Raw genomic sequence first — 13001 nt, forward strand, 5'->3', positions numbered from 1 at the left:
CATTTATTTCAGAAATTTCCAACTTTTTTTTAATTTTTATTGTGCTTTAAGTGAAAGTTTACAAATCAAGTCAGTCTCTCTTACAAAAACTTATATATACCTTAAAAAAAATTTTTTTATATATACTCCTAGTTGCCCTCTCCCTAATGAAATAGCACACTCCTCCTCTCCACCCTCTATTTTCATGTCCATTCAGTCAGCTTCTGATCCCCTCTGCCCTCTCATCTCCCCTCCAGACAGGAGCTGCCGACATAGTTTCATGTGCCTACTTGATCCAAGAAGCTCACTCTTTACCAGTTTCATTTTCTATCCCATAGTCCAGTCCAATCCCTGTCTGAAGAGTTGGCTTTGGGAATGGTTCCTGTCTTGGGCTAACAGAAGATCTGGGGACCAGGACCTCCGGGGTCTTTCTAGTCTCAGTCAGACCACTAAGTCTGGTCTTTTTACAAGAATTTGAGGTCTGCCTCTCACTGCTCTCCTGCTCCCTCAGGGGTTCTCTGTTGTGTTCCCTGTCAGGGGTGATGTTGCCACAAGTCGAGTATCGTGAGCCGCCACCAGAAGCTAGCAAGAAGCAAGGAAATTTTTTCCCCAGAGTCTCAGAGAGAGCATGGCCCTGCCAACACCTTGATTTTGGCCTCCTCTTCTGGCTTCCAGGGCTGTGATAGAATAAATTTCTGTTGTGTTAAGCCACCCAATTTGTGGTACTCTGTTAGGGCAGCCCCAGGAAACTAGCACATCTGGTTTTCTACCCCTAAAGGCCTGTCCTTCCAAAAGACTGGATTCTATGACTTATCCTGACTTGCTCAGCCTGCTTCCTTCCTCAGTTCATCACCATGTAAAGGTGAGAAGGAGGGAGGGATAAAGGGTTCTCACTCAATTTCACTGGGTGCTGCTTTTGCCCTTCTGGTCCTAGGTTCTCATCTGCAGAATCTGTGCTGCAGGTTCACCACCAGGGCCAGGTGGAGATCTGAACCCACTGCAGTCTCACCCCAAAGCCCGCAGCCACCCCATTTGCACCAGGCAGTGTGGATTATGAGTGGCCTTCAATTTCCCTGAGCGCACCTTGCTTTACAGAAGGACAGATTACGGACAGAATAAGGAAATCCCTGGTGCATAAGAACACTGGAGACATGTCATGCATGTGCCCCTGATGGAGACTGTTCTGTGGCCAGCTTCCGCCAACCCTGGGCCCAGCAATCTCAGGTCCAAACTAGCTGCTGACTCAGTTCTTCTCTCCCAGCCAGTAGCCCACGCTGTCTGGGCTTCTAGTGGCTTATAAAAACGTGTAGAACACACCCACATTTAATTTTTATTTATTTCAGAGGTAAGTCACCAATTGTCAAAGGGTACTGATGTCAAAAGTAACCGTGGCCCCCAGCTCCACCCAGGGTATGCAGTAGGTGCCTGTATTTTTCTGCAGACTTCTACACATTTTGGTTTCAGCTTTGCCATCTCTTTTACTATTTTTTTTTCCCCCACAGATGTTCCTTCTTGGTATTATCTGTTTTTGTTACAGGGGTCGAGAGGTTGACTTCTTTTTTATTCTGATTCATACTCCTTTTCTGTAACTTTGGTCTTCTGAATGGTTCTTACATTTGTGGCTATCCCAAAGAGGAATGCAGCTATCAAGGCCAAAATACGACCAAAGATCAATCTCAAATATGTGATTAAATCGTCACTTTGTGATACTGCCCTAAATCTTCTGGGAGGAGGTCCACTGTCTTCGCTCCCACCAGGACCCGGGCTTAAACACAGTGGAGGGCCCCAGCCTCTGTGGCAATGACAGTGTCTTCTATTGTTGCACATTCCTCGATAACTGCACTTCTCAGGGTGACAGTCATAGTTCAGTGCAATCAAAGAACCGTTGCAATAACTGCCAGGACTACATAATCTTCCAGGAGCACAGGGGGTACCAGATCTCACATGTCCAACATCAGTTGTCTCTGTTGAACGGTGTTCATCCAGTCCAAAACACCGGAGCCCTGAGATCCAAGACTGATGGAATGAAACATGGTCCTGCAACCGGGGAAGATGGCTGACATTGGTACACTGCAGTCGTCCACATTTAACATCTCCTTCATCACAACTCTGAAATACTTTGTTTTCAGCGCTTCTCCTGCAGTGTCCAAATCGGGAGCCTTTTCTATTAATATTATAGCAAGCATCTTCAGCATTCACGGCATCTCCGCCAAAGATTTCTTTGCAGTGCATAGAGCGGTCAGTGCAATTACCCTGATAGCAGTATCCCTCTTCAGTGCACGGGGTTCCATCTTGCAGATAAAAATCACCAGGGCATCTGTGGGTTTCCCCGGTGCAGTACTCTGGAAGGTCACATATATTTTGGATAGATCTGCAAAGTGTCCCCAGGGGGGAAAAGGAACAGTTTGTACAGCATCCTCCTTCACTGCAAGCACTACCAGGGGTCAGTGTACAGTCAGTTCTACAGCACTCGCTGCTATAGCACTGCTTGAAGGAGCCGCAGTCGCACTGCTCCGACCCCTCTACTACAGAGTCTCCGCAACGTTGCTTAGTAACACTTTCATTGTAAAAATGTCCAATCTGCCTGAATAGGCAGTGGTTTCCAGTTCCAGCTGACTCATGCAGATCTGCAATGGAACAGTTACTGAACACATCTGTTATCACAGGGTACCTATACATAATGCAGGTGGTCCTTCTCTGGCAATAACAAGTGTCCGCATCAACGTGTAGACCCAGAGTTCTCCCAATTTGAAAGGAAGTAATCACAGATAACAACAAATAATGTCTTCCGAGTTCGCCGATCATGACTAGATTGTACGGTGTGCATACGCTGTTTTCCCTTGCATTAAACTCAATATCATTAGGTCCTCCTTTAATCACTATGAAGGCTGACTCTCCCTGAAGAGCATGATACACATGATGTGCAAAATGATTGTGATATGCACTTGACTGTCCATAATCCCTCATATTGGTTGGATCCCCCCGGTTATATACAATCAAAGCGGTAATATAGTACCTTATATCAAGGTTGTGATACATTGCGTTAACTAAACTACCTAAACTTATCAGATATTTCATACACTCTGTTACATTGTCGAATCGAAAAGCCATTGAATGAGAACTTATAGGAAGGCCTCGTAAGGCACCAGCGTGAGATGCATAGAGCTTACTAGAGATCCTCGAGGCTGCACTGATGGGAGCTTTAGACAACGGAGGGTTCTTGTATCCTAGTCTATATGTAGGCCCCGTGGCATTGGTATCTGCCACTATCTCAGAAACAACATGTTCAAACATGTGGGAACCCTTCAAGGGTTTGATTTCATAGGCAAGGTCATCCAACTTCATAATACCTTCGAGACCCCCATAGCAGGTGCCAATAGTGACCATGGATTGAGGAATCTCCTCCAGGAAGCCGAGGTAGTGGCAGTCTTGAGGGATGTAGGGGTGGTCTATCTGCAAGGCTCTTTGGTCGTCCTGGGATACCACCTGCAGATGTCTGGGCCAAAACAGTTTCTTGCGCCGCATGTGGATGACATGCCTCTGGCCCCCAAAGCGAAGGCTGTAGGAGAGCCAGCCTGGTACCTGCATACCTTTGCCGTGAGCCATCTGCTTCCTGGGAATCACAACCTCAGAGGAGACGTAGCGCCATGAGGGACGGCCATGAGAACATTGGCCAGGATCCAGGAGCTCCCAGAGCCCAAGCAGCAAGAGGGCTCCCCTGAGGGTGACCTGGCCCTCTGCCAGCCTCATGCCTCAGCTCAGGGATATCCGTCCAGAAGGAATGGATAAAGGGAGTATCCTCAGTGAAGCCAGGTCTGAAACGTCTGCTGTAGCCACTCCCCTCCTGTGGAGACACTGGCAGAGAACATAGAGCTGCCACAGGGTTCTCAGCATCCTGCCTCTGGGTGGGCCACCTGGTCACCTGGAGGATTAGGTAACAGTTGAAGGCGTGGCAGTGGGTGGGTCTGGACATTTAGTCCAGCTGGGGTTGGAGTGGGGTAGGTGGGAGGGTTGTGTACCTGAGTGCCGGATGTGAAGGGAAAAGGGAAGGAACACAGAGGTGTTTGAGTGCGGGTAGCACTCAGGCTTCTGAGCAACCCCAGCAGGAAATGCACTGTTCCACGGACATGCACCAGCATTGATTCTTTCCCTTGCCTGTGGCCAGGCTGATGTTCTATGGGTCACAGTTTCATGTTGCAAGTCCTGGAGGAAGCCAGACAAGCTCCACTGGCTCTACCAGTTCAATGTCTTGTCTCTGCCCTGGGCTGTCCCCACCTCTGTCTGCTGGGCCAGGAGTTGCTTCACTTACCTGGGAAGGGGCTGCAAGGTGCAGAGTGGCAGTTGCCCAACCGATCAGATCTCTGCTAGAACCAACCCTGCAATGCTCAGTGCAACCAAAGACCAAAAACAACATTGCCGTTGAGTCGATTCCAACTCATAGCAACCCTATAGGACAGAGTAGAACTGCCCCATAGAGTTTCCAAGGAGCACCTCGTGGATTTGAACTACTGACCTTTGGATTAGCAGCTGTAGCACTTAACCACTATGCCACCAGGGTTTCCACAACCAAAGACAGAGGAATATAAGTACTGTTGTGGTAGCAGCCAGTTGGGTCTCTGCTTCTCCATAAACCCAGCCATGCTGAGGCTTTGTGGTGTCCTTCTGTCCAGTCCCAAGAAAACTCATCCTGAGAGTGGACAATCACTTGGTCTAGGGTCTAGCTGCAGGATAGAGACCTCACAGAAACAGTGGCAGAGAAAGAGAGTTAGAGGGTATTGTTCACTGGATGATATCATGGGTGAAAGACAAGCTCCCCTCTGAATTACCACCTATCCCTACTGTGATTGATGAAAGAAAAGTCAACTGCTATCATACCAAACAACCAAATGGTTGGGTGTCTTTGTTACAGCACATTGAGTTCTTCTCTAAGATACTGCACATTCCTAAATTTCCTCTTTGCTATCTTTCACATTTTTTATTGTAGTAAATATATATATACTTTGTTGTTGGATGCGTTCAGTTGGTTCTGACTCATAGCAACCCTGAGTACAGCAGTACAAAACACTGCCTGGTTCTTCGACACCCTCACCATTGCTGCAGCCACTGTGTCAACCCATCCCATTGAGGGTCTTCCTCTTTTTCACTGACCCTCTACATTAAAGCATGGTGTCTTTCTGCAGGAACCAGTCCCTCCTGATAACATGTCCACAGTGTGTAAGACGGAGCCTCGTCATCCTTGATTCTAAGGAGCATCCTGGCTGTACTTCTTCCAAGACAGATTTGTTCGTTCTTTTGGCAGTCCATGGTATATTCAATATTCTTTGCCAACACCACAATTCAAAGGCGTCAACCCTTCTTCGGTCTTCCTTATTCTTTGTCCAGTTTTCACATGCATGTGATCCGATTGAAAACACCATGGCTTGGGTCAGGCGCACCTTAGTCCTCAAGGTGACATCTTTGCTCTTCAACACTTTAAAGAGGTCCTTTGCAGCAGATTTACCTAATGCAATGCGTCTTTTGATTTCTTGACCGCTGCTTCCATGGTTCTTGATTGTGGATCCAAGTAAAATGAAATGCTTGACAAATTCAATCTTTTCTCCGTTTATCATGATGTTGCTCATTGGTCCAGTTGTGAGGATTTTTGTTTCCTTTATGTTGAGGTGTAATCCATACTGAAGGCTGTGGTCTTTGATCTTCATTAGTAAGTGCTTCAAGTCCTCTTCACTTTCAGCAAGCAAGGTTGTGTCATCTGCACAAGACAGGCTGTTAATGAGTCTTCCTCCAATCCTGATGCCCCGTTCTTCTTCATATAGTCCAGCTTCTCGGATTCGACCCTATAGAGCAGAGTAGAACTGACCCACACAGTTTCCATGGAGAGACTGGTGGATTTTAATAGCCGACCTTTTGGTTAGCAGCCACACTCAACCGCTGCATCACCAGGGCTTCTCCATGAAGATTACAGCCTAGGAAACCCTATGGGGAAGTTCTAAGTTGTCATATAGGGTCACTATGAGTCAGAATCAACTAGACAGCACATAACAACTAAGATTGTACTGAGAAACATTTCTCCAAGCATTCGTCTGAATGACTCCCGAACAGAGTCTATCTAAGGTGTGTGAGAGCCGACTGCACGGCACCAACAGCAACAAGAAGGCATGGCAGGAATGGCCCATGTTCCCCTGCTGACTGAAGGGAGGGCACCACCATGGAGCAGCTTCTATTAACCAGCAGTTTCCATGCTAGCTGTGAGAGATCATCAGCAAGTTAAAACTAATACTTTCACATTTGAGAGCCTCCATGGGTCAAGGCAGGCCGTGTGACCCTCCTCTGCTGAGTGTAGAAAGAGAAGAAACATCATAGACCAATTTTCATTGATGAAAGAAAGCAAGGTGCAGTTGTGATTTTCATGTAGTGCCATAAGGTGTTAAGTAAAAGATTAACGAGTTTGACTTGTGTTTTAGAGCTGACATGGTGAAGTTATCTAAAAGATGGGTGTCAGATACAGCGAGGGGTTGGCCAGAGGGGATACGTGCCACCAGCGTAGTCCAAGAGGGCACCAGATGAGGCACAGAATGACTTCTGAGGCGCCACAAATACGAAAGGCCCCTGAATGAGGCAGCCGGACAAGAGGGGGGAGCCTTCTGCTGACGTGTCACTGCTATCAATGTCTATTCGTCTTGAAACTGGGGTGGGGATGCAACTTCGAGATTGCCCCTGGGCACTCGTTATCCTCGCTGAGCCCCTGGTCAGATGTTTGGACAGGGGCCCAATTTCAGTGCTTGCCATAAGCATTATTTTCCATAGATGTGCCCCTGCCCCTGAAACATACATGTATACACGCTATCAAAGTAGCACAGCCAAACACAGAAAAGCAGAAAGAGTGAGAATCAGCAGTGGTTTCTGAGGGGCAGGCAGCTCATGGGGCGGGGGGGAGGCGGCGTACAAGTAAACGCCCTCCTCCTTCTATTGTTCAGTGGTCTTGAGAAAGAAAGAACGTGTCCCAGGAACTGACTGCAGGCCAGGATAACTTGAGCACAGCACATACAGAGGACTGGTCAGGATGCTTCTGCAGTGGTCAGGGTGAGGGACGATGGTGGTAGTGCAGGTGGGAATGGTGGGCTGCTTCAGGCGTACCTTGGAGGCTCAGCTGCCAAGAACTGCTGGTAGATCACACATATGTACGAGGGGAACAGAGAACCAAAGGTGGCTTCTAGAATTCTGGCTACACTGAGAACATGGTAACCAGAGCCATTCTCTACCCTGTGGAAAACCACAGAAGAACAAACTTAGGAAAATCACCGAAAGATTTCTTCTGGACATGGTAGATGTGGATATTTGGAGTCATACAAGTGTAGAGAACAGTGTCCAACTGTGCATACAACTCTGATGTAGTTTTCTAACCAAGAATTTGGAGATCATCAGCCTATAGTAGATTTGAAAGCCACTCTAATAAGCTCATAAAAGGTGTACATCAGGGTTGTATCCTTTCACCATACTTAGTGAAACGACTTGTGTTTTTGAGCTGACATGGTAAAGTTACCTAAAAGATGGGTATCAGATGCAGTGAGGAGGAGTCAGAGGGGACACTTGCCACTGGTGTGGTCCATAAGGGCACCAGACGAGGCACAGAATGACTTCTGAGGCACCACAAATATGAAAGGCACCTGACTGAGGCAGCCGGACAAAAAGGGGGAAGGTGTTTCTGAGCAAATAATTGCTGAGCAAATAATTTGAGAACCCGGGCTATATGAAGATCGTGACATCAAGATTGGAGGAAGACTTATTAACAACCTGCAATATGCAGATGACACAACTTTGCTTACTGAAAGCGAGAAAGATTTGAACTACTTACTGCTGAAGACCAAAGACTTCAGCCTTCACTATGCATTACACCTCAATATAAAAAAAAAAAAAATTCTCACAACTGCACCAATAAGCAACACCACGATAAATGGAGAAGAGACTGAAGTTGTCAAAGATTTAATTTTATTTGGATCCACAATCAACGTCCGTGGAAGCAGCAGTCAAGAGATTGAAGGACATATTGCACTGAGCAAATCTGTTGCAAAAGACCTCTTTAAACTATTGAGAAACAAAGATGTCACTTTGAGGGCTAAGGTGTGCCTGACCCAAGCCATGGTGTTTTTAATCGCCTCATATGCCTGTGAAAGCTGGACAATGAATAAGGAAGACCGAAGAAGAATGGATGCCTTTGAATTATGATGTTGGCGAAGAATGTTGAATATGCCATGGACTGCCAGAAGAACGAACCAATTTGTCTTGGAGGAAGTACTGAGGAGCCGGAATGCTCCTTAGAAAGAAGGATGGTGAGACTTCATCCCACATACTTTGGACATGTTATCAGGCAGAACCAGTCTCTGGAGAAGGATATCATGCTTGGTGAAATAGAGGGTCAGCAAAAAAGAGGAAGACCCTCAAGATGGATTGACACAGGAGCTGCAACAATGGGCTCAAACATAGCAATGATTGCCAGGATGGTGCTGAACTGGGCAGTGTTTTGTTCTGGTGTACATAGGGTAGTTTTGAGCTGGAACTGACTGGATGGCACTTACAACAACATAATAAGCTAAGACCGCCTAGGGGTAGAATGCTATATTCACTATAGAATAATTTCCAACTGTATAAAGAGAGTCAGGAAACTGTTTACATATTTACTAATCTACTATGATTTAAATTTACAATATATATTAAGTGAGAAAAGCCAGAGTCACAGCTTCTGAACTCTTACTTGTCTCTGTACCCTGGGTTCACTACGTGTCTACACACATTGCACCCACTTACTTGGTTGAAGTGTGAATTATTGTCCCTTCATCAACTGTAATTGAAGAAAAAATAACCACTTGTTTCCTCTGTGAATACCTGGCCATATTGAGGCTGGACTAATTTGGTAAACATGTTATGAGAGCACCATTTTTATCTCATTCCCTGACCCACTGCCCTGCCTGCACACGTGGTCTCCGGGCACCTCAGTGCACTAAGAAAAGTTTCCAGGAGGCTCAGGTGATTGCCAGGTCCCCGAGCAGACTTAGAAAAATTACCTTCGGCTCAGGCAGACCACTGCTGCTCTCCCAAGACCCTGAGGCAGGCACAGACCCGTCCCAGACACCAGCCCGGGACTTGGAAAATTTCCAGAGCCTCATCCAAGGAGCAGGCAGGAGCCTGGGCCCTGGGTGTGTGTATGTGTACAGCGGACCCTGTCATCATGTACAGTAAATCTCTATGAATCAAGGATTGTGATCACCACCACACCTAATAACGACCTACCCGCTACGGCATCACCCGCAGGCTACTGCTGGTCTGGGCAGCCTGATGGAGGGTTAGAAGATTTTCGGAAGGCTCAGCAGTTGACTGACCTGGCTCTGGTGGGGAGGTGGGCGTGTGGAGCTCAAAGATGACAAGAGTTCAGGCCAGAGGAGGACCGGCCTTCTCCATCCCTGGGCCCCCGCGCTCTCCGCCTGTTCCCTCCGTGTCGTGCTCACAGCCGACGGACTTTTGAGTATTGAGCTCGTGCCTGTCTCCACGGCTCCCAGCAAGGCAGGGGACGGTGCGCTCCGCTTCAGTTTCCACTTCCACCTGATACTGAACTTCAGCGATTCCGCCGACAGCCACGAGAGGGCGCGCGAACAGCCGGCTCCACGCCCCGGCCCCCAGAGCGTGGGAACTGCCTGGGCTCGGCGGGAACGGACGTGGGCGCCGCTCCCACGGCGAGAGGAGGTGCTTTCCCCCGCGCGGGACCCACCGGCCCGGGAAGGGCGCCGCGGCCGCTTCGGGGCCGAACCGGGTCATCAGTGAGGGCAGCGTTCCCTCTTCGCCACCCGGACTGCACAAGTGGGAGCTTGGCTGCGGCTTCTCAGGAAACAATTTTCTTCAGCACTGAGCACAAAACCGTCCAATTTCTAGACTGTTTCCGTGTGTTGTGTTCTCTACTTTCTCATAAAATATTTTAGCGAGACTTCCGTAAACAGTTTGCACTCGACTACAAGCCTGAAGGTTGGTGATTCCATCCCACCCTGTGGCACCAAGGAAGAAGGGCCCAGAGATCTGCTTCCATAAAGATTAAAGCCAAGAAAACCCACCGGAGCACAGTTCTACCCTGTAACACGTGGGATCACCATGAGTTGGAATCCACTAGACACCCACTGGTTTGTGTCCTTTTGTTTTTGTTTGTTTTACAAAAGTATCCATTTGTTGATGGTTTTGGTGGGTTGAAACCATAGCATACTCTAGTATTTTTTATGGCATCAGCATTGTTGCTGGGTGGAAACTCCACGGATTCAGAGAGAGGGGAAGAGCATATACAGTCATAACACGAGTGTACAAAGTGCTGGGACCTTCCAGTCACCAGCGCCAGCGTGAGCCCTACCCAGAAACTCAGGGAGAAATTGGACATGGGTGTCCTTAGACACATGCTTTTGTTAAAATTTTTAATGGTTATTTTTCCCTACAATATTAAACTAGTTGAACAAAAATTGAAAACTTTACAAATAAAACAAAGAAAAAGAAAACCAGCAACCAAATTGCCATCCAGTTGACTCCAACTCATAGCATCCCTATAGGAAGGTCACATCACTTCCCCCGAAGTTCATCTTAACTAGTGAAGAATATCTGCACCATGCCCTTTAAGACTCCAACTCATAGCATCCCTACAGGAAAGTCACATCACTTCCCCCGAAGTTCATCTTAACTAGTGAAGAATATCTGCACCATGCCCTTTAAGACTCCAACTCATAGCATCCCTATAGGAAAGTCACATCACTTCCCCCGAAGTTCATCTTAACTAGTGAAGAATATCTGCACCATGCCCTTTAAGACTCCAACTCATAGCATCCCTATAGGAAAGTCACATTACTTCCCCCGAAGTTCATCTTAACTAGTGAAGAATATCTGCACCATGCCCTTTAAGACTCCAACTCATAGCATCCCTATAGGAAGGTCACATTACTTCCCCCGAAGTTCATCTTAACTAGTGAAGAATATCTGCACCATGCCCTTTAAGACTCCAACTCATAGCATCCCTATAGGAAGGTCACATTACTTCCCCCGAAGTTCATCTTAACTAGTGAAGAATATCTGCACCATGCCCTTTAAGACTCCAACTCATAGCATCCCTATAGGAAGGTCACATTACTTCCCCCGAAGTTCATCTTAACTAGTGAAGAATATCTGCACCATGCCCTTTAAGATCTATCTACATGGGATCAAATTGACAGCAGCAACTCGAGAGGTTAGATAGGAGCTTTATGGGGCATGAGTGCATATCAGTGGGGAAGGAACAACTCAGAAAAGGAGGGTGAGTATGGTTGCACAATTCAAAGAATGTAATTAATGTCACTTAAATACCCTACCCCTAACCCTACCCCTACCACTACACCTTCCCCTGACCTTGACCCTGACCCTAAACCTGACTGCAGTGCAGTGAATTACTTAATATGGCCCTTCTGGCCATAGTCTTTGTCACTTCCACTAAATGACTGGGTGGGACAATGCAAATGAGGTGCTTGTGGCCCACCAAGGAGATTAGATAGCTTGCTAATAATGTAAATAAGGTGCATAGCACCCTTGTGGGGCTAGGACCGTGCAAATAAGGTGCATGAAACCCTAATGAGGGGATTGCTCAGTTTTGCCATCCTCCTGGGCTTAAAGGGAGACACAGAGAGGAGAGAGGAGCTGTAACACGAAGACAGCAAAAGAGACAGTGCCAGAAGGCAGAACCCAGGAGACCAGTGCCAGATGGCTGTGGGGGGGCTTGCCAACCCACAGAGCTAAGACTTGTCACACTTGCCCAAGAAGGCACCCAGCAGGGCCCCGTGGCAGAGGTCAAGAAGAAGCTGTTTTGATTGAAGAACTGTATCCTGAGTTCGTTTCTCTTCTTGATTGTGAACTGTACCCCGTTACTTACCTAATGAACCACTGAACTGTAAGTATGGTTCGTGAGTTCTGTGAAACATTGCAGCCAACTACAGAACGTAAAGATGGAAAGGAAGGTACCGAGGTAAGGGGGAGTAGTTGGTAGAGATGATGGAGTGGTACACCAGTCTGGAAAAGTTAGACATTTGGGACATCTTTAGCCTACAACTCATAGGAACCAACTTTGTGCTGATCCTTATAAAATAAATTATTTGTTTAATGACCCAGATAGAAAACCTTAAACCCTGAACCTGACACCCCGGCCCTAGGCCCAGTCCCAACCCTAACCCCTAAACCCTAACGCTAATACTTTAAGCCTAACCCTAAAACCCTAACCCCCTCACCCCCTAGCCCCCTAACCCTGACCCTGACTGTAAACCCTGACCCTAACCCTAAAACCCTAACCCTACCCCTAACACAAAAACCCTGACCCTAAACCCTAACCCTATTCTGTACACCTCCAGGCATCAGGGAGAAGCAACTATAAATATACACTGACCATCAAAGGCAATGCAACTGAGAGAAGTTCCAAGAATAATATTTTTCTCCAAATTACCAGTAATTTACCAAGATCAAGAGTCCAGCCCTGTCCCCTGGGAACCTCCGGAGTTGGACACTGGACTGGGTGGCATTCAAGCCCTTGAGGGCTCATCCACAAGAGACTGGCATGCAAGTGCGACATGTCTTCAGTGGAGGAGAAGTGAGGGGCTTTGCGGAGGGAGAAACCCAAGGAACTTCAAGCGCCTGTTGGCACACACCTCCCTTTCAGAGCAGACAGCCTCGCTGCCCTGTGATAAGTTCCAGATGTGCACCTTGGGCCTCTGCTCCAGCCCACTATCATATAGGGCCTTGTCAGCCGAGGAGCTGGCCAAGGCAGCACAGCACAGGTGGTTTCAGGACAGCACTCTCTGATGACCAGTAGCACCAGCCCATATCTCTGGGATGTCAGTGGGAATCAGTGGGAGGCCCACAGAGCACAGGCGGAGGGAGCCAGGAGGTGGCAGCAGCCAGGAGGGAGCCAGGAGGTGGTAACAGATGGGCGGTGGACAGAGTGGCGCTCAGATGAAGACCGAACACTCCTCAGTCCCTGGATT

At 47.7% G+C, this 13001-nt stretch overlaps 1 protein-coding gene across 1 annotated transcript; it reads right to left on the reverse strand.

The window, feature by feature from the left end:
• Nucleotides 1-1536: 1536 nt before the first annotated feature.
• Nucleotides 1537-3729, reverse strand: LOC126082093 (disintegrin and metalloproteinase domain-containing protein 21-like). The gene has a single exon (XM_049894538.1). It carries the CDS (start codon nucleotides 3727-3729, stop codon nucleotides 1540-1542), a length of 2190 nt encoding a protein of 729 aa, XP_049750495.1. The 3' UTR covers nucleotides 1537-1539.
• Between the last annotated feature and the right edge of the window lie 9272 nt (nucleotides 3730-13001).

This window comes from Elephas maximus, chromosome 8 (genome assembly GCF_024166365.1).
Source record: "Elephas maximus indicus isolate mEleMax1 chromosome 8, mEleMax1 primary haplotype, whole genome shotgun sequence".
NCBI classification, from domain to species: domain Eukaryota; kingdom Metazoa; phylum Chordata; class Mammalia; order Proboscidea; family Elephantidae; genus Elephas; species Elephas maximus.